Raw genomic sequence first — 22,724 nt, 5'->3', positions numbered from 1 at the left:
ATCTGCTGCTGTCTTCAAAGCCAGCAGTCAGGAACATTTAAGTTTGCTGAAGCTGCGTCCACAGCAGCCCCTTCCCCCAGATGCTCTGTCCCAGGGAGATGGGAGTTTTATCTATAAGCCCCTGGCTGGGGCTGCTGCCTTTCTTTCAGAGATGTCCTGCCCAGAGAGGAGGAATCTAGAAAGGCAGCCTGGCTACAGCGGCTTTGCTGCGCCTTGGTGGGTTCTGCACCCAATTCGAACTTCCTGGCAGCTTCGTTTACACTGTGAGGGGAAAACCACCTACTCAAGCCTCAGCAATGGCGACGCCCCTCCCCCCACCAAGCTTGAGCATCCCAGGTTGACTTCAGACTGCTGTGCTGGTTGCAAGAATTTCAAGCCAGTGGATCTTAGCTTGTTGGGCTCTGTGAGGGTGTGATCCACTGAGGAAGACCACTCAGCTCCCTGGCTTCAGCCCCCTTTCCAGAGGAGTGAACGGTTCTGTCTCACTGGCATTCCATGTGCCACTGGGGTATGAAAAAAACTCCTGCAACTAGCTTGGTGTCTGCCCAAACAGCTGCCCAGTTTTGTGCTTGAAACCTAGGGCCCTGGTGGTGTAGGCACCCAAAGGAATCTCCTGGTCTGCGTGATGCGAAGACTGTGGGAAAAGCATAGTGTCTGGGCCAGATGGCACTGTCCCTCATGGCACAGTCCCTCACGGCTTCCCTTGGCTAGGGGAAGGAGTTCCCCGACCCCTTGCACTTCCTGGGTGAGGCAATGCCCCACCCTGCTTCTGCTCGCCCTCCTTGAGCTGCACCCACTGTCTAACCAGTCCGAATGAGACGAACCGAGTACCTCAGTTGGAAATGCAGAAATCACCCACCTTCTGCATTGGTCTCGCTGGGAGCTGCAGACTGGAGCTGTTCCTATTTGGCCACCTTGCCTGGGAATGTAGCCCCCAGTTTTCTAACCAAGCTCCCACAGTGGTTCAAATTAGAGAACCAACAAAGGGCTTCTTACAGTATCCTGGCCAGCCACCCTGATAGTCCCTTGGTTGCACAGTGAGAGTGAAAACAACAGGCGATAAGATTGTTGACCAGATTCAGATTTCTAGATTCAGTTGTTTCAATTCTGCTGGTTATCAAACCTCCTCTTAAGGTCATGTCAATCAGATATAGTCCAGATATTAACTGGCAAATCTTGAGCATGGAAAATGTGGCTGCTGCCCAGATAGCAAACACTGGCCAATGGAAAGAGTGGCATAAAAATGGCAATCATGTGCCCTCTGCTGCTCAATCCAGGCAATGGCCTTCTAGAGGAGATCTATGAGATTGGTCACCAAACAACAGGGTCTCAAAGGAGTAGGATTGATGGGCCCCCCAACAGATAGTGAGCCATGGTGGTCCCACCAGGCACTAAGGTCCATATGGTGATGTCCACTATGAACAGTATGAGTGCTATTTTCTCTAACCCTGTCAGTGAATCTTGAGACTTGAGTAGTTTGCTTCCTTGATGAAGGAAGTAATCTTATGAAATTTAGAGTGACACATTGTGGGGTCTAACATACAGATCCTTCCTACTTTTACCCAGATCTCTCATCTTTCACAAATGAGCATGACTAGGGGTTAGTACAAGGTCCCTATGTCCCCAGTGGGGAACTGAGGACCTACACCTAGGACAAAGTTTGAAGTGGGGGTGGGAAAAAATGACATTTCTTGGGCCTTCTGGATACTGGTCAACAAATTACTGTGATCCTCACAATCCCTGACATGAGGACGAGGTGGAAACAAATAATTCTTTCTAGTTTTTAATCTGAGGTCACCACAAACAGGACCTCTTTCTAAACCAACTATGGGGTAGATCCCTTTGGGCCATTATAAACCCTTATTGTCATGGCCTCTACTACTGAATATATTACTAGTTAAATATATTTTCTATATGAACCAACACTAGCATTTACACCCACCTCCTGATGGGATTTGCTGCAGTCCAGGTATTCTGTGGGATATGTGGAAGATCATGACCTACCAAACTACTGGCACCTAGTACCAAGGTCTACCAAAACCGGTATTAACACTCTGGGGATAAAAAAGGGAATAATTTCCCTCATTGCTGAGCTTTAAGAAGCCAACTATCTGTACACTATTTCTGTATTCAATAGACCCATCTGGCCTATGTGAAAGACCTCAGGTGCCTAAACTCTGTACTGATAAGGGTTCTAAAAAGCGTAAGTGCTACCTTTGGCACCAATGGTAACCTGACATTGTGACAGTTACAGAGGCTGTTGTCCAGGATGAAGGAACTTGGTATGTACCAATTGACATAGCAAATATCCTTTCAGCATTCCTCTCCAAGAGGATGATCAGGATTAGTTAGAATTATGTAGGATAGGTTACAATAAACCACTAATATCTTTCCACAAGGCTTCCAAAATTCCCCAACTATCTGTAATCAATGCATAGGTTATGACCTGGACAAAGTCCCACTCCTGGAAGAAGCATTAACCTTCTGCACTGTTTATGAAATCATCCTAGGGAGCTCAGACAAGGACACTACCCAAAAGGAACCAGATGCTCTGTTCACCCACGTGCAGCATGTACTGTGCCATTATCATTGGACAAGGCACAAGGACCTAAAACCGAAGTGAAATTCCTGGGTGTAATCTGTAAAGGCTATGGTGTTCCATTCCAGAGATGATGATTGTCAATGCTTTTGGCCAGCTCTGACTCGAAAAGTAAAAATAATGTGAGCAATAAGTGGGACCATTCATCTGTTGCCATGCTCACATTCAAGCCACAGAGATCAGACAGCATCCTCTATCAGGTTATCATAAAGACCACTACCTCTGAATGGGGCCTTGACCAACATGATACCCCGGAAATCCTTCTACTGGCCACCCTGGCTGCCCTTGTACCTCCCTGATTTCCATTTGTTGCTTCAGTTACAGATCTCGGCAACACTTCTGCCTACTGATTGGGACTACAACAGATCAGAGGTGCCCATAAATGGCCAGCAGCAGATGAGAGGTACCCATCTTTTATGAGACAATTATTAGCCTGTTATTGTCCTGAGATGGATACTGACAGCATAAATTAAGTTGTGTAATAATATTATCACAAGAAATTCTAACCAAAACATATAATTATCTTTGTTTTCTTTCTTGAGTTATGTTAGAGTATTTACAGAGTATAAATTATCTATAAAATATATGTTCTCAAATACATAAGTATGAACCAAAGAAAAAAGTTCTTTTGAGATTAATTTAAAATAATATAAAATAGCTATCATCATTATACTTACTGCTACGTCCTTCTCCTTCAGAAGTTTCTTGATTCTCTAATTGCACTTGGATTTTTGACACTGAATCTTGATGTTTAAGCATAAGATTTTCACCTGATTCTTCATCATGAGCTATGTTAGAGAGAAATTTAGTCCCTTACTAGAAAAACAAATCTATTATGAAATCCTAGAATTCAAATTTATAACAATGGAAACAACATTTTCTTTCATCTTATAAAGTTATAAGTAAACTACCTTAATGCTAGATCTGACATGAAAATGGTGAGAAAAGTTTCAATGTGTGTTGAAGATGTATTATTATTTCATAAATATTCCTAGATATTAAATGTGTTTTATATTAGTCTCTACTTTCCTTAAGTTATTTATACTTTAGGTTAATACATAATCATAGACCAAACAATGAAAATGCATATGCTCAAGGTCATTCATTACAGCATTATTTGTAATTGCAAAGAATTCAAAACCGTTGAGATTTTAAGCACAGGAGAATGGTTGAATGAACATATATATATATGTACACACACACACAGTTATATGTATATATATACACACATATACATATACATGTATGTGTGTGTGTGTTTGTGTGTGTGTATATATATACACACACACACACCAGAATATATATATATGTATATATACACACCAGAAACAATGGTATAATATCAATTATGGTATATAATTATGTGTATCTATGTGTGGATGAATATATATGGTTTATGATATGGTACACATGGCTGTACATACAGTGAGAAGTTACCCTCCCATCTATGCTGATACATCCTACCCTTGCCCAATGTCTTTTTGTGGGAAAATGTAATATTAATGGAGTCAGTGACCTTCCATGTTTACACTCTTGCTTATATTGTTGCAGTAAGTGAATAAAGGCTTAATTGTTACCTTCAATTTCACCTGCTATCTTAATTGACCACCTTCACACTTGGCAGCTCCCCTGGTAACAAATGGCTGTGAGCAGGGTAGTCAATTAAGCACAATGCCTTTCTGGAAAAGCAAAAAGCATGCAGATCCCCAGAACATTTGTGGGAGATGCTAGAGTTGAGACCTCTTGGGGGATACTACTGGATCATTTGCAAGAGTCTGACTGTCCCATGGTGCACTCTGCCAGCCCTATCAGTGGGTCTTAGAAAGTGCTGTCCAACACCATGGGGCACTCTCAGCAAGTGCTAGCAGATTGTTTACATAAGCTTTTTGGTTCTGAGGGACACCAGTGGTCCTTCTCTTTAGGCCTAGACTCTCAGGCAAAGATGCCTGGTGGGGCAAATTAGAGATCCAACAGACAGCCTCTGAGAAAGCTAGAGAAGCAATTCCTTGGCCACTGCTATTGTCCCCTGCAGATGAGACTGAAAGTTTTCAGAGAACCTGTGAGCTAATTTGCATCAATAACAGCTCTTAGTTCTAAAAAGGTACCAGGCAATGACAGACAGCTTATGACCCAGCAAGGGATTGAGACTCATGGCTTAAATAAAAGGAATGGAGAGCCCTTTGGGATTGCTTTCCTGTGTGATCTAGGAGAACTTAGAGGCATGAATTATTTGCCTGCATGATGAAAGAGGTAATCTTGTTAAACTAACTTAGTGGTACCTTGTGGGCTGTGTCACTATAAAACCCCTCCTTTAGAGTGTCATGACAGAAGAGGTTTTGCTCAAGGAGGATAAGCAAAGTCGGAGAATGAGAAGGGAACACCCAAACCCTTCTTTTTCCACTGGGTTCTATTTGGGTTCTGACAACTTTGGCACACCCATGCTATCTTCCCTATGACTAAAATACATTTTTAGATTTATTTGGCTATACAGACCCACAAACCATACTGGTGATCTCTTGGTCTCTTGCTTGAGAGTGAGAGCAGTCAATGACGAGAGTGAGAGCAGTCAATGATAAGATTTTTAACAAGTCTCAGATTTGTAGGGTGGTAAGTGTCACTCCTACTGCTTATGGAGCCAAATTAAAATTAATCCTCCTCTAAGGTCAGGCAAATGGGTCAGTGAAATAATCTAGATCAGGGTCCCCAACACCGAGGCCATGACCAGTACTGGTCTGTGGCCTATTAGAAACCGGGTCACACAGCAGTAGGTTAGCAGTGGGTGAGTGAGCAAAGATGCATCTGTATTTTCAACTGCTCCCCATCATTCACATTACTGCCTGAGCTCTGCCTCCTGTCAGATCAGCAGTGGCATTAGATTCTCATAGGAACACAAACCCTATCGTAAACTGCACATCTGAAGGATCTAGGTTTTTTTTTTTATGGTTAGTTTTCTTATTTATTTTTTATTTTTTTATTACACTTTAAGTTCTAGGGTACATGTGCACAATGTGCAGGATTATTACATATGTATACATGTGCCATGTTGGTGTGCTGCACCCATTGACTCGTCATTTACATTAGGTATATCTCTTAATGCTATCTCTCCCCCCTCCCCCCACCCCATGATAGGCCCCGGTGTATGATGTTCCCCGTCCTGTGTCCAAGTCTTCTCATTGTTCAATTCCCACCTATCAGTGAGAACACACGGTATTTGGTTTTTTTATCCTTGCGATAGTTTACTGAGAATGATGGTTTCCAGCTTCATCCATGTCCCTACAAAGGACATGAACTCATCATTTTTTATGGCTGCATAGTATTCCATGGTGTATATGTACCACATTTTCTTAATCTAGTCTATCATTGATGGACATTTGGGTTGGTTCCAAGTCTTTGCTACTGTGAATAATGCTGCAATAAACATACGTGTGCATGTTGTCTTTATAGCAGCATGATTTATAATCCTTTGGGTATATATCCAGTAATGGGATCTCTGGGTCAAATGATACTTCTAGTTGTAGAAGCTTGAGGAATCGGCACACTGTCTTCCACAATGGTTGAACTAGTTTATAGTCCCACCAGGAGTGTAAAAGTGTTCCCATTTCTCCACATCCTTTCCAGCACCTGTTGTTTCCTGACTTTTTAATGATCACCATTCTAACTGGTGTGAGATGGTATCCCATTGTGGTTTTGATTTGCATTTCTCTGATGACCAGTGATGATGAGCATTTTTTCATGTGTCTGTTGGCTGCATAAATGTCTTCTTTTGAGAAGTGTCTGTTCATATGCTTTGCCCACTTTTTGATGTGGTTGTTTGATTTTTTCTTGTAAATTTATTTAAGTTCTTGTAGATTCTGGATATTAGCCCTTTGTCAGATGGGTAGATTGCAAAAATATTCTCCCATTCTGTAGGTTGCCTATTCACTCTGATGGTAGTTTCTTTTGCTGTGCAGAAGCTCTTCAGTTTAATTAGATCCCATTTGTCTATTTTGGCTTTTGTTGCCATTGCTTTTGGTGTTCTAGTCATGAAGTTTTTGCCCATGCCTATGTTCTGAATGGTATTGCCTAGGTTTTCTTCTAGGGTTTTTATGGTTTTAGGTCTAACATTTAAGTCTTTAATCCATCTTGAATTAATTTTTGTATAAGGTGTAAGGAAGGGATCCAGATTCAGCTTTCTACATATGGCTAGCCAGTTTTCCTAGCACTATTTATTAAATAGGGAATCCTTTCCCCATTGCTTGCTTTTCTCAGGTTTGTCAAAGATCAGATGGTTGTAGATGTGTGGTATTATTTCTGAAGGCTCTATTCTTTTCCATTGGTCTATATCCCTATTTTGGTACAAGTACCATGCTATTTTGCTAACTGTAGCCTTGTAGTATAGCTTGAAGTCAGGTAGCGTGATGCCTCCAGCTTTGTTCTTTTGGCTTAGGATTGTCTTGGCAATGCGGGCTCTTTTTTGGTTCCATATGAACTTCAAAGTAGTTTTTTCCAATTCTGTGAAGAAAGTCATTGGTAGCTTGATGGGGATGACATTGAATCTATAAATTACCTTGGGCAGTATGGCCATTTTCACGATATTGATTCTTCCTATCCATGAGCATGGAATGGTCTTCCATTTGTTTGTGTCCTCTTTTATTTCATTGAGCAGTGGTCTGTAGTTCTCCTTGAAGAGGTCCTTCACAAACCTTGTAAGTTAAATTCTTAGGTATTTTATTCTCTTTGAAGCAATTGTGAATGGGAGTTCATTCATGATTTGGCTCCCTGTTTGTCTGTTATTGGTGTGTAGGAATGCTTGTGATTTTTGTACATTGATTTTGTATCCTGAGACTTTGCTGAAGTTGCTTATCAGCTTAAGGAGATTTGGGGCTGAGACAATGGGGTTTTCTACATATACAATCATGTCATCTGCAAACAGGGACAATTTGACTTCCTTTTTTCCTAATTGAATACCCTTTATTTCCTTCTCCTGCCTGATTGCCCTGGCCAGAACTTCCAACACTATATTGAATAGGAGTGGTGAGAGAGGGCATCCCTGTCTTGTGCCAGTTTTCAAAGGGAATGCTTCCAGTTTTTGCCCATTCAGTATGATATTGGCTGTGGGTTTGTCATAGATAGCTCTTATTATTTTGAGATACGTCCCATCAGTACCTAATTTATTGAGAGTTTTTAGCATGAACAACTGTTGAATTTTCTCAAAGAACTTTTCTGCATCTATTGACACAATCATGTGGTTCTTGACTTTGGTTCTGTTTACATGATGGATTACATTTATTGATTTGCGTATATTGAACCAGCCTTGCATTCCAGGGATGAAGCCAGCTTAATCATGGTGGATAAGCTTTATGATATCCTGCTGGATTCTGTTTGCCAGTATTTTATTGAGGATTTTCACATCGATGTTCATCAGGGATATTGGTCTAAAATTGTCTTCTTTTGTTGTGTCCCTGCCAGGTTTTTGTATCAGGATGATGCTGGCCTCATAAAATGAGTTGGGAAGGATTCCCTCTTTTTCTACTGATTGGAATAATTTCAGATGGAATGGTATCAGCTCCTCTATGTACCTCTGGTAGAATTCGGCTGTGAATCCATCAGGTCCTGGACCTTTTTCGGTTGGTAGGCTATTAATTATTGCCTCTATTTCACAGCCTCTTATTGGTCTATTCAGGGATTCAACTTCTTCCTGGTTTAGTCTTGGGAGGGCATATGTGTCCAGGAATTTATCCATTTCTTCTAGATTTTCTAGTTTATTTGTGTAGATGTGTTTATAGTATTCTCTGATGGTAGTTTGTATTTCTGTGGGATCAGTGGTGATATCCCCTTTATCATTTTTTATTGCATCTATTTGATTCTTCTCTCTTTTCTTCTTTATTAGTCTTGCTAGCCATCTATCTATTCTGTTGAGTTTTTCAAAAAACAAGCCCCTGGATTCATTGATTTTTTGAAGGGCTTTTTGTGTCTCTATCTCCTTCAGTTCTGCTCTGATCTTAGTTATTTCCTGCTTTCTGCTAGCTTTTGAATGTGTTTGTTCCTGCTTCTTTAGTTCTTTTAATTGTGATGTTAGGGTATCGATTTTAGATCTTTCCTGCTTTCTCTTGTGGGCATTTAGAGCTATAAATTTCCTTCTACACACTGCTTTAAATGTGTCCCAGAGATTCCAGTATGTTGTGTCTTTGTTCTCATTGGTTTCAAAGAACATATTTATTTCTGCCTTCATTTCATTATTTACCCAGTAGTCATTCAGGAGCAGGTTGTTCAGTTTCCATATAGTTGAGCAGTTTTGAATGAGTTTCTCAATCCTGAGTTCTAATTTGATTTCACTGTGGTCTGAGAGACAGTTTGTTATAATTTCTTTGCTTTTACATTTGCTGAGGAGTGCTTTACTTCCAACTATGTGATCAATTTTGGAATAAGTGTGATGTGGTGCTGAGAAGAATACATATTCTGTTGATTTGTGGTAGAAAGTTCTGTGGATTTCCAGTAGGTCCGCTTGGTGCAGAGCTGAGTTCAAGACCTGGATATCCTTGTTAACTTTCTCTCTCGTTGATCTGTCTAATGTTGACAGTGGGGTGTTAAAGTCTCCCATTATTATAGTGTGGGAGTCTAAGTCTCTTTGTAGGTCTCTAAGGGCTTTCTTTATGAATTTCGGTGCTCCTGTATTGGGTGCATACATATTTAGGATAGTTAGCTCTTCTTGTTGAATTGATCCCTCTACCATTATGTAATGCCTTTCTTTGTCTCTTTTGATCTTTGTTGGTTTAAAGTCTGTTTTAACAGAGACTAGGATTGCAACTGCTGCCTTTTTTTGTTTTCCATTTGCTTGGTAGATCTTCCTACATCCCTTTATTTTGAGCCTATGTGTGCCTCTGCACATGAGATGGGTCTCCTGAATACAGCACACTGATGGGTCTTGACTCTTTATCCAACTTGCCAGCCTGTGTCTTTTAATTGGGGCATTCAGCCCATTTACATTTAAGTTTAATATTGTTATGTGTGAATTTGATCCTGTCATTTTGATCTTAGCTGGTTCTTTTGCTCGTTAGTTGATGCAGTTTCTTCCTAGCATCGATGGTCTTTACAATTTGGCATGTTTTTGCAGTGAATGGTACCTGTTGTTCCTTTCCATGTTTAGCACTTCCTTCAGGAGCTTTTGTAAGGCAGGCCTGGTGGGACAAAATCTCTCAGCACTTGCTTGTCTGTAAAGGATTTTATTTTTCCTTCACTTACGAAGCTTAGTTTGGATGGATATGAAATTTTGGGTTGAAAATTCTTTTCTGTAAGAATGTTTAATATTGAGGAGCCAAGATGGCCAAATAGGAACAGCTCCAGTCTATGGCTCCCGGCATGAGCAACGCAGAAGATGAATGATTTATGCATTTCCAACTGAGGTGCCGGGTTCATCTCACTGGGGATTGTCGGACAGTGGGTGCAGGACAGTGAGTGCAGTGCACCGAGCGCGACCTGAAGCAGGGTGAGGCATTGCCTCCCCCAGGAAGTGCAAGGGGTGAGGGAATTCCTTTTCCTAGCCAAGGAAAGGGGTGACAGACGGCACCTGGAAAATTGAGTCACTCGAACCCTAATACTGCGCTTTTCTAACGGTCTTAGCAAATGGCACACCAGGAAAATATATCCCACGCCTGGCTCGGAGGGTGCTACGCCCACAGAGCCTCGCTTATTGCTAGCACAGCAGTCTGAGATCAAACTGCAAGGCGGCAGCGAGGTTGGGGGAAGGGCGCCTGCCATTGCCGAGGCTTGAGTAAGTAAACAAAGCGGCTGGGAAGTTCGAACTGGGTGGAGCCCACCACAGCTCAAGGAGGCCTGCTTGCCTCAGTAGAATCCACCTCTGGGGGTAAGGCATACCCAAACAAAAGGCAGCAGAAACCTCTGCAGACTTAAATGTCCCTGTCTGACAACTGTGAAGAGAGTAGTGGTTCTCCCAGCATGGAGTTTGAGATCTGAGAATGGACAGACTGCCTCCTCAAATGGGTCCCTGACCCCAGAGTAGCCTAACTGGGAGGCACCCCCCAGTAAAGGAAAACTGACACCTCACACGGCTGGGTACTCCTCTGAGACAAAACTTCCAGAGGAACGATCAGGCAGCAACATTTGCTGTTCACCAATATCCACTGTTCTGCAGCTTCCGCTGCTGACACCCAGGCAAACAGGGCCTGGAGTGGACCTCCAGCAAACTCCAACAGACCTGCAGCTGAGGGTCCTGACTGTTGGAAGGAAAACTAACAAACGGGAAGGACATCCACACCAAAACCCCATCTGTATGTCACCATCATCAAAGACCAAAGGTAGATAACAAAGATGGGGAAAAAACAGAGCAGAAAAATAAAAAATTCTAAAAATCAGAGCACCACTCCTCCTCAAAGGAACACAGCTCCTCACCAGCAATGGAACAAAGCTGGGTGGAGAATGACTTTGACGAGTTGAGAGAAGGCTTCAGACGATCAAACTACTCTGAGCTAAAGGAGGAAGTTCGAACCCATGGCAAAGAAGTTAAAAACCTTGAAAAAAAATTAGACAAATGTCTAACTAGAATAACCAATGCAGAGAAGTCCTTAAAAGACCTGATGGAGCTGAAAACCAAGGCACAAGAATTACGTGACGAATGCACAAGCCTCAGTAGCCGATTCGATCAACTGGAAGAAAGGGTATCAGTGATGGAAGATCAAATGAATGAAATGAAGTGAGAAGGGAAGTTTAGAGAAAAAAGAATAAAAAGAAATGAACAAAGCCTCCAAGAAATATGGGTCTATGTGAAAAGACCAAATCTACGTCTGATTGATGTACCTGAAAGTGACAGGGTGAATAGAACGAAGTTGGAAAACACTCCGCAGGATATTATCCAGGAGAACTTCCCCAATCTAGCAAAGCAGGCCAACATTCAGATTCAGGAAATACAGAGAATGCCACAAAGATACTCCTCGAGAAGAGCAGCTCCAAGACACATAATTGTCAGATTCACCAAAGTTGAAAAGAAGGAAAAATGTTAAGGGCAGCCAGAGAGAAGGGTCGGGTTACCCACAAAGGGAAGCCCATCAGACTAACAGCAGATCTCTCCGCAGAAACTCTACAAGCCAGAAGAGACTGGGGGCCAATATTCAACATTCTTAAAGAAAAGAATTTTCAACCCAGAATTTCATATCCAGCCAAACTAAGCTTTATAAGTGAAGGAGAAATAAAATCCTTTACAGACAAGCAAATGCTGAGAGATTTTGTCACCACCAGGCCTGCCCTAAAAGAGCTCCTGAAGGAAGCACTAAACATGGAAAGGAACAACCGGTACCAGCCACTGCAAAAGCATGCCAAATTTTAAAGACCATTGAGGCTAGGAAGAAATTGCATCAACTAACGAGCAAAAGAACCAGCTAACATCATAATGACAGGATCAAATTCACACATAACAATATTAAACTTCAATGTAAATAGCCTAAATGCTCCAATTAAAAGACACAGACAGGCAAATTGGATAAAGAGTCAAGACCCATCAGTGTGCTGTATTCAGGAAACCCATCTCACGTGCAGAGACACACATAGGCTCAAAATAAAGGGATGTAGGAAGATCTACCAAGCAAATGGAAAACAAAAAAAGGCAGCAGTTGCAATCCTAGTCTCGGATAAAACAGATTTTAAACCAAAGAAGATCAAAAGAGACAAAGAAGGCCATTACATAATGGTAAAGGGATCAATTCAACAAGAAGAGCTAACTATCCTAAATGTGTATGCACCCAATACAGGAGCACCGAGATTCATAAAGAAAGCCCTTAGAGACCTACAAAGAGATTTAGACTCCCACACTATAATAATGGGAGACTTTAACACTCCACTGTCAACATTAGACAGATCAACGAGACAGAAAGTCAACAAAGATATCCAGGAATTGAACTCAGCTCTGCACCAAGTGGACCTAATACACATCTACAGACTCTCCACCCCAAATCAACAGAATATACATTCTTTTCAGCATCACACCACACCTATTCAAAAATTGACCACATAGTTGGGAGTAAAACACTCCTCAGGAAATGTAAAAGAACAGAAATGATAACAAACTGTCTCTCAGACCACAGTGCAATCAAACTAGAATTCAGGATTAAGAAACTCACTCAAAACCACTCAACTACATGGAAACTGAACAACCTGCTCCTGAATGACTATGGGGTACATAATGAAATGAAGGCAGAAATAAAGATGTTCTTTGAAACCAACGAGAACAAAGACACAACATACCAGAATCTCTGGGCCACATTCAAAGCAGTGTGTAGAGGGAAATTTATGGCACTAAATGCCCACAAGAGAAAGCAGGAAAGATCTAAAATTGACACCCTAACATCACAATTAAAAGAACTAGAGAAGCAAGAGCAAACACATTCAAAAGCTTGCAAAAGGAAAGAAGTAACTAAGATCACAGCAAAACTGAAGGAAATAGAGACACAAAAAACCCGCAAAAAAATCAATGAATCCAGGAGCTGATTTTTTGAGAAGATGATAAAAATTGATAGACTGCTAGTAAGACTAATAAAGAAGAAAAGAGAGAAGAATCAAATAGATGCAATAAAAAACGATAAAGGGGATATCACCACCGATCCCACAGATATACAAACTACCATCAGAGAATAGTATAAACACCTCTGTGCAAATAAACTAGAAAATGTAGAAGAAATGGATAAATTCCTCATCACATACACCCTCCCAAAACTAAACCAGGAAGAAGTTGAATCTCTGAATAGACCAATAACAGGCTCTGACACTCTGAGGCAATAATTAATAGCCTACCAACATAAAAAAGTCCGGGACCAGATGGATTCACAGCCGAATTCTACCAGAGGTAAAAGGAGGAGCTGGTATGATTCCTTCTGAAACTATTCCAATCAAAAGAAAAAGAGGGAATCCTCCCTAACTCATTTTATGAGGCCAGCATTATCCTGATACCAAAGCCTGGCAGAGACACAACAAAAAAAGAGAATTTTAGACCAATATCCTTGATGAACATGGATGCAAAAATCCTCAATAAAATACTGGCAATCCGAATCCAACAGCACATCAGAAAGCTTATCCACCATGATCAAGTGGGCTTCATCCCTGGGATGCAAGGTGGTTCAACATATGCAAATCAATAAACGTAACCCATCATGTAAACAGAACCAATGACAAAAACCACATGATTATCTCAATAGATGAAGAAAAGGCCTTTGACAAAATTCAACCACCTTCATGCTAAAAACTCTCAATAAATTAGGTATTGATGGGATGTATCTCAAAATAGTAAGAGTTATCTATGACAAACCCACAGCCAATATCATACTGAATGGGCAAAAACTGGAACCATTCCCTTTGAAAACTGGCACAAGACAGGGATGCCCTCTCTCATCACTCCTATTCAACATAGTGTTGGAAGTTCTGGCCAGGGCAATTAGGCAGGAGAAGGAAATAAAGGGTATTCAATTAGGAAAAAAGGAAGTCAAATTGTCCCTGTTTGCAGATGACATCATTGTATGTCTAGAAAACCCCATTGTCTCAGCCCGAAATCTCCTTAAGTTGATAAGCATCTTCAGCAAAGTCTCAGGATAAAAAATCAATGTACAAAAATCACAAGCATTCTTATACACCAATAACAGACAGAGAGCCAAATCATGAGTGAACTCCCATTCATAATTGCTTCAAAGAGAATAAAATACCTAGGAATCCAACTTACAAGGGATGTGAAAGACCTCTTCAAGGAGAACTACAAACCACTAATCAATGAAATAAAAGAGGACACAAACAAATGGAAGACCATTTCATGCTCATGGATAGGAAGTATCGTGAAATGGCCATACTGCCCAAGGTAATTTATAGATTCAATGTCATCCTCATCAAGCTACCAATGACTTCCTTCACAGAATTGGAAAAAACTACTTTAAAGTTCATATGGAACCAAAAAAGAGCCTGCATCGCCAAGTCAATCCTAAGCCAAAAGAACAAAGCTGGAGGCATCACGCTACCTGACTTCAAACTACACTACAAGGCTACAGTAACTAAAAGAGCACAGTACTGGTACCAAAACAGAGATATAGACCAATGGAACAGAACAGAGCCCTCAGAAATAATGCCACATATCTACAACTATCTGATCTTTGACAAACCTGAGAAAAACAAGAAATGGGGAAAGGATTCCCTGTTTAATAAATGGTGCTGGGAAAACTGGCTAGCCATATGTAGAAAGCTGAATCTGGATCCCTCCCTTACACCTTATACAAAAATTAATTCAAGATGGATTAAAGACTTAAATCTTAGACCTAAAACCATAAAACCCCTAGAAGAAAACCTAGGGAATACCATTCAGGACATAGGCATGGGCAAGGACTTCATGTCTAAAACACCAAAAGCAATGGCAACAAAAGCCAAAATTGACAAATGGGATCTAATTAAACTGAAGAGCTTCTGCACAGCAAAAGAAACTACCATCAGAGTGAACAGGCAACCTACAGAATGGGAGATGATTTCTGCAATCTACTCATCTGACAAAGGGCTAATATCCAGAATCTACAATGAACTCAAATTTACAAGAAAAAAACAAACAACCCCATCAACAAGTGGGCATAGGATATGAACAGATACTTCTCAAAAGAAGACATTTATGCAGGCAACAGACAGATGAAAAAATGCTCATCACCACTGGCCATCAGAGAAATGCAAATCAAAACCACAATGAGATACCATCTCACACCAGTTAGAATGACGATCATTAAAAAGTCAGGAGACAACAGGTGCTGGAGAGGATGTATAGAAATAGGAACACTTTTACACTGTTGGTGGGACTGTAAACTAGTTCAACCATTGTAGAAGGAATCAGTGTGGTGATTCCTCAGGGATCTAGAACTAGAAATACCATTTGACCCAGCCATCCCATTACTGGGTATATACGCAAAGGATTATAAATCATGCTGCTATAAAGACACATGCACACGTATATTTATTGTGGCACTATTCCCAATAGCAAAGACTTGGAACCAACCCAAATGTCTATCAATGATAGACTGGATTAAGAAAATGTGGTACATATACACCATGGAATAGTATGCGGCCATAAAAAAAGGGTGAGTTCATGTCCTTTGTAGGGACATGGATGAAGCTGGAAACCATCATTCTCAGCAAACTATTGCAAGGACAAAAAACCAAACACTGCATGTTCTCACTCATAGGTGGGAATTGAACAATGAAAACACAGGGACACAGGAAGGGGAACATCAGACACCGGGCCTGTTGTGGGGTGGGGGTAGGGGGGTGGGATAGCATTAGGAGATATACCTAATGTTAAATGATGAGTTAATGGATGCAGCACACCAACATGGCACATGTATACATATGTAACAAACCTGCACGTTGTGCACATGTACCCTGAAACTTAAAGTATAATTAAAAAAAAAGAATGTTTAATATTGGCACCCACTCTCTTCTGGCTTGTAGAGTTTCTGCTGAGAAATCTGCTGTTAGTCTGATGGGCTTCCCTTTGTGGGTAACTCGACCTTTCTCTCTGGCTGCCCTTAACATTTTTCCCTTCATTTTAACCTTGGTGAATCTGACAATTATGTGTCTTGGAGTTGCTCTTCTCGAGGAGTATATTTGTGGCTTTCTCTGTATTTCCTGAATCTGAATGTTGGCCTGCCTTGCTAGGTTGGGAAAGTTCTCCTGGATAATATCCTGAAGAGTGTTTTCCAACTTGGTTCCATTCTCCCCGTCACTTTCAGGTACACCAATCAGACGTAGGTTTGGTCTTTTCACATAGTCCCATATTTCTTGGAGGATTTGTTCATTTCTTTTTACTCTTTTTTCTCTAAACTTCTCTTCTCACTTCATTTCATTCATTTGATCTTCCATCACTGATACCCTTTCTTCCACTTGATCGAATTGGATACTGAAGCTTGTGCATGCATCACGTAGTTCTCGTGCCATGGTTTTCAGCTCCATGAGGTCATTTAAGGTCTTCTCTATGCTGTTTATTCTAGTTAGCCAGTCTTCTAATCTTTTTTTCAAGGTTTTTAGCTTCCTTGCAATGGGTTTGAGCATCCTCCTTTAGCTCAGAGAAGTTTGTTATTACCGATCTTCTGAAGCCTACTTCTCTCAACTCGTCAAAGTCATCCTCCGTCCAGCTTTGTTCCGATGCTGGCAAAGACCTGCAATCCTTTGGAGGAGAAGAGGCACTCTAGTGTTTAGAATTTTCAACTTTTCTGCTCTGGTTTCTCCCCATCTTTGTGGTTTTATCTACCTTTGGTCTTTGATGATGGTGACCTACAAGTGGGGTTTTGGTGTGGATGTTGTTTTTGTTGATGTTGATGCCATTCCTTTCTGTTTGTTAGTTTTCCTTCTAACAGTCAGGACCCTCAGCTGTAGGTCTGTTGGAGCTTGCTGGAGGTCCAGTCCAGACCCTGTTTGCCTGGGTATCACCAGCGGAGGCTGCAGAACAGCAAATACTGCAGAAGAGCAAAGGTTGCTACCTGATCCTTCCTCTGGAAGCTTTGTCTCAGAGGGGCCGCCAGCTGTTTGAGGTGTCGGTCAGCCCCTACTGGGATGTGTCTCCCAGTTAGGCTACTGGGGGGTCAGGGACCCACTTTAGGAAGCAGTCTGTCCATTCTCAGATCTCAAACTCCATGTGGGGGAGAACCACTGCTCTCTTCAAAGCTGTCAGACAGGGACGTTTAAGTCTGCAGAAGTTTCTGCTGCCTTTTGTTCAGCTATGCCCTGCCCCCAAAGGTGGAGTCTATGCAGGCAGGCAGGCCTTGTTGAGCTGCAGTGGGCTCCACCCAGTTCGAGCTTCCCAGTTGCTTTGTTTACCTAGTCAAGCCTCAGCAATGGTGGATGCCCCTCCCCCATCCTCACTGCCACCTCTCAGTTTGATCTCGGATTGCTGTGCTAGCAGTGAGCAAGGCTCCATGGGTGTTGGACCCGCCAAGCCAGGCACAAGATATAATCTCCTGGTGCGCTGTTTGCTAAGACCATTGGAAAAGCGCTGTATTAGGGTGGGAGTGTCCTGATTTTCCAGGTACTGTCTGTCATGGCTTCCCTTGACTAAGAAAGGGAATTCCCTGACCCCAGGTGCTTCCTGGGTGAGGCTATGTCCTGCCATTTTGGCTCACGCTCCATGGGCTGCACCCACTGTCCAACCAGTCCCAATGAGATGAACTTGGTACCTCAGTTGGAAATGCAGAAATCACCCATCTTCTGGGTCGCTCATGCTAGGAGGTGTAGCCTGGAGCTGTTCCTATTCGGCCATCTCGGGTGGTTCCAGGTTGTGTGTTCTTTATGAGAATCTAAGGCCTGATGATCTGTCACTGTCTTCCATGCCTCACATGGGACCATCTAATTGCAGGAAAACAAGCTCAGGGCTCCCACTCATTCTACATTATGGTGTATAATTATTTCATTACATATTACAATGTAATAATAATATAAATAAAGTGCACAATAAATGTAATGCACTTGAATCATCCCAAAACCATCCCCCACCTCAGCCCTGGTCCATGGAAAAAATGTTAATTTTGTTCACTTTCTCTGGTGCAAAAAAGGTTGAGGACCACTGATCTAGATTATAATTTTTTTCATTTATTGTGATACTGTAAGCAATGGCCTATACATGTCAAATTCCTCAGCATGGAAGAAGCAACTGCTACAAAAAAGCAACAAGAGATCATCAGAGACAGCAACATAAAAATAGTCATTGGGCACACACTTCTCAATGATCTAGGAAAGGGCCTCACCAAAGACATCTCTAGGTTTGGTTACCCAACAATAAGGACTCACAAAAGGAGATTAATGTGCTCTTCACCAGGGAACTCATGGCCTGGTGGTAGTGTGCCATTTTGGGCTCAATGGCAGCCTCCTAGGTTCTGCCCAGCGCTGGCCCCTATAACTAATAGAAATGCTGCTCTCCTCTTCTCCCATTGAATTTTGAAATGAATTAGAGAGCCCTGCCAATTTTTATGCAAATCTTTTGGCTTAAAAAAAAACAGAAAATAAGACTATGACATGGCCAATGTCCCTATGTCCCCAGTGAGGAATGGAGGCCCTATATCAAAGTTAAAGTTCAAAGCGGACATGGAGAATTTCATTTCTTGGGCCTTTTGCATAATAGTGCACACGTGACTGTGATCCCCAAAATCCCTGGCATGAGAATGAGGAGGAAACAGATAATGTTCTCTGGTTTTCAGTTGAAGGCCACCACCACCAAGATCCTGATCTGACTACAGGTAGGTCTCTTCAAGCCACTACATACTTCCATCATTGTGGAACCCATTACTGAATGGGTTGTTGTTATGACATATTGTCTATGTCTACCCCTGACTGTATTCACCTCCAGTCCCTGAGGGGAATTGTTGCAATTAGGACCATTTTAGTGGGGTATATGGAAGACTAAACCCTCCAGACTACCAGCACCTAGTGTCTTTGTCTCTTAAAAACACTATCAACTGTCTTGGGGATTAAAAAAAAAAAAGTCTTCATTGCTGTGCTTAAGGAAGCCAAAGTTCACCATCTGGCCTTTTGCTTAAGGCACTGTGTGCCTGGAAAATAATTGACTATTGGTGGCTCATGCCATAGTTCTGTCTTTGGCACTGGTGTTACCTGACACTATGACTATCACAGAGGCTACTACCCAAGCTGAGGGAAATAGTTATAAAGCAATTGACATTGTAAATGCCCTTTTCGGCATCCTTGTCCACAAAGATGATCAAGATCAGTCTGCCTTACATTAAATGGGCTGCATTACACCTTTAATGTCCTCCTCAAGGCTGTGACATGAAAACAGCACCACTCCCAGATGAAGCACTGGCCTTCCACTATATTCATTTTGTCTGGGCCCAGACAAAAACACTACCTGGCAAGGGCTGGGTCACTCTCAGCTTTAGTCACTCTCAGCCCCAACAAGTAAAAGGAAAGCCCAGACTAGAGTTCTCACATTCCCTTAATGGGCATCTTCATGACACCATCTATCAGGTTACCAATAAGACCTCTACTCTTAGGTGCAGCCTAAAGATAGGATGTTCTGGAGACCCTCCAGTGACCACATAGGCTGTTTTTCCACTTGGCCTTCTCTGATACATTTTGTCATTTGAGTTACACATCTCACCAATCTCTCTGTTTGCTAATTAGAGTCTGTGACAGAAGGATACTGCCACATGTCCCAAGGTTCCTGTTGAACACTTGGACCCATAATCTCCTACAGTTGGCTGAAAGCAAACACCCTTTGAGAGACTAATGACTTTTATTGGATTTGGTGGACACAGAGCACATGAGCATGCCATAAAATAGTCTCAAGACCAGAAATTCCAACCAAATATTATATGGCTTTTGTTCCCTAGTTATTTTAAGGTATTCACACTGTAAAGTATAAAATTTCCATAAACTATATGCTCAACTACATAGTCATGAACCAAAGAAAAATGATCTCATGAGATTAACTTTAAAAATTTTAAGTTATCTATAATTATTATACTTACTACTATGTCTTTTCTCTCTAGGAAGTTTTTTGGTTTTTTCAATTTGCATTTCCAGTTTTGACACTGAATCTTGATGTTCAAGCACAAGATTTTTGCCTGGTTCTTCATCATGAGCTACATAATGAGATGCATTTAGTCTCTTAATGGAAAAACAGACCTACTGTGAAACCTCTAGATTTCAAACTTGTAATTGTGTAGCAAAATTTTCACATTTTGATAAATTTGTGAGTAAATTATAAATCCAGATGTGACATGACTACTATAAGAACATTTTAATGGCTGTGTGTTAAAGCTCATTATTTCATAACATTTCTAGGCATCTGATATATATTAGTCACTAGTTTCCTTATGTTATTTATACTTTAGGTTAATACATATTCACAGAAATAAAAATAAAAATGCATAGGTACAATGTTATTTATTATAGCATATATGTAATTGCAAAATAGTCAAAACCACATAAACTTTCAAGCAGAGGAGATTGGTTGAATAAACTGAGATATGTATATACAGTAAGTCCTCACGTAATGTCATTGATAGAATCTTGGAAACTATGACCTTAAGCAAAATGACACATAATGAAACCCATTTTACCATAGGCAAATTGACATAAACAAGAGTTAAGTTCCTACAGTATTTTTTTGTAACAAAAACATCACAAACTTCTAAATAAAGACCCCAAACACTTCTAATAGTAAACACTAAAATAAATGTGAGCTATACATAGATTTAAGAAAAAATAATAAAAACAAGTAAGACAATTATTTACCCAATTTGTGGTTAATCAGTGAGTGATGGTTGTCATAGTGGTGGTGAGTTAAGTCAAGGAATAAACCAAAAGCAAAGCAAAATTGTAAGGAACGTCTCCTCCCATCATATAATTTAAAAGCAATCACAAATATGGTGGCTTACAGAGTGCTTTTGTACTGCATTGTTTATTGTCATGCATTTGTATAATTATTGTATATGAATTTTTATTTTATAATAATTTGTATTCATTCATTCATTCACTTGTTTTGTAGCCCACTTATTCCAGTTAAGGGCTGCAGGTGGTTGGAACATATCCTAGCAGCTCAGAGCACAAGGGGGGAACCAGCCCTCGACAGAATGCCATGCCATATCAGGGCGCACTCTGACACATACCCACACTCACTCAGACAGGGACCATTTAGACACATCAATTTACCTAACATACATATCTTTGGAATGTGGGAGGAAATTGGAGCACCCGGAGAAAATTCATGCAGACACAGGGAGAATGTGCTAACTCCAGACCATGTGCCTGGCTGGGTATCAATTTTTTTTCTAACTAACATTATAATCAAACAATGTCGAACAAAATGTTTTTATTCAAGGACGTGCTGTACCACACACTATGGTATAGTACATATGGTAAATAATGTGAAACAAACAACTGTAAGTGTAACTGTAAAACAAATTAAACATGTCTATAAATTAACCTGAAGGGATTTCAAAGAATACTGTGAAGGAAAAAAATACCTACAAAGGGGAAAACTTGAATGCCATCTTTGGGGAAGGAGGATGAAGAAATGAGAAAAAAAATAGAGAAGGAAACAGAGAGATAGTTATCTTTACAAAAAGAAGCAGAGGAAAGATATAAGAAACAATGTTATTGGTTACCTACAAAATGAGGGGAGAGGACTGGGGAAGAAAATATACTCCTCTAAGTATAACTTTTTGCATATATATTGTTTTACTTTCGAACGTAGCTTCATGTCCTACAAATTTCAAAAACAAAATTAAATCAACAAGGAAAAGAAGGTGGGATGAAAATTAAAATCATGAAATCATTGAAGAAAAAATAAAAGCAATAACTCATCAATATAGTATTTGACGTAAACCCTCACTATTGGACATGAGAGGTGGAGGTGGAGTGTAAACAAATCATGAAATCTTTTTAGTCGTTGTTCTAGTATGTGTTAAGCAACCTGAACTCAATTTGAGAGGAATTAGAATAGGGAGCAAATAACTAAAGGTATTCATGTGGTTCAGAGCTCCGGCTAACTCAGCCTCAGGGTCCATAAAATGGAAAATAGCTTCTTGTTTGGGACTCCTTCCACTGTGAGACAATCCCATCCCATGCCCACTCACACAGTCTACACTGATGCATCTGACCCTTGCTAAGTGCTTTTCTGTGGGGTAAAATGGGGCACTGGTAGAGCTGGGGACCTGCCTCTATCTAGGCTATGGCTTTTAATATGCTAGTAAGTGAATAAGGTTAATTGTTACTTTGAGTTTGGCATGTTATCTTAATAGACCAACTCAAAAACTGGCATTTCTGTTTCTAACAAACTACCACAAAGAGCAGGGTGGTCAATGAAGCACAAAGCCCTTCTGGAAGGAACACTTTGGTAGGTGCTAGTAAGCCTGCAGGACACTCTCAGTGGAAGGTGGATGGGGAGGCTACTGGATCAATTGCAAGAGACTCAACATCCCACAGGGCACTCTGCCAGTCATGTCAATGAATCATCTCTTAGAAAGTGCCAGCAGACACCATACAGTTTTCTAGAATGCTAATGTATTATTTACATGAGCTTTTCAATTCTGACATGGAACAATAATCTCTTTATCCTCTGATTCACATACCAAGATATCCAATGAGTCAATTGAAAAATCCAGCAGATGGG

The 22,724-nt window shown here is 40.9% G+C and overlaps 1 protein-coding gene across 49 annotated transcripts in view; it reads right to left on the bottom strand.

The window, feature by feature from the left end:
• CCDC7 (coiled-coil domain containing 7) overlaps positions 1 to 22,724 on the bottom strand; it is a 434,284-nt gene that overhangs the window by 187,371 nt on the left and 224,189 nt on the right. For 39 of the 49 annotated variants that reach the window (XM_054436378.1, XM_054436376.1, XM_054436382.1 and 36 more), the window contains 2 exons: positions 20,077 to 20,190; positions 3,277 to 3,387 (listed from right to left, as the gene is read on the bottom strand). The exons of 4 other annotated variants lie outside the window; for them this stretch is intronic. In XM_054436378.1, the coding sequence (XP_054292353.1) occupies positions 3,277 to 3,387; positions 20,077 to 20,190 (225 nt within the window). The remainder of the gene's footprint in view (positions 1 to 3,276; positions 3,388 to 20,076; positions 20,191 to 22,724) is intronic. 6 more of the 49 variants (XM_054436391.1, XM_054436399.1, XM_054436414.1 and 3 more) reach the window with 1 other exon arrangement.

Source organism: Pongo pygmaeus, chromosome 8 (genome assembly GCF_028885625.2).
Source record: "Pongo pygmaeus isolate AG05252 chromosome 8, NHGRI_mPonPyg2-v2.0_pri, whole genome shotgun sequence".
Taxonomy (NCBI): domain Eukaryota; kingdom Metazoa; phylum Chordata; class Mammalia; order Primates; family Hominidae; genus Pongo; species Pongo pygmaeus.
This window is presented reverse-complemented; position numbering and strand designations above follow the sequence as displayed.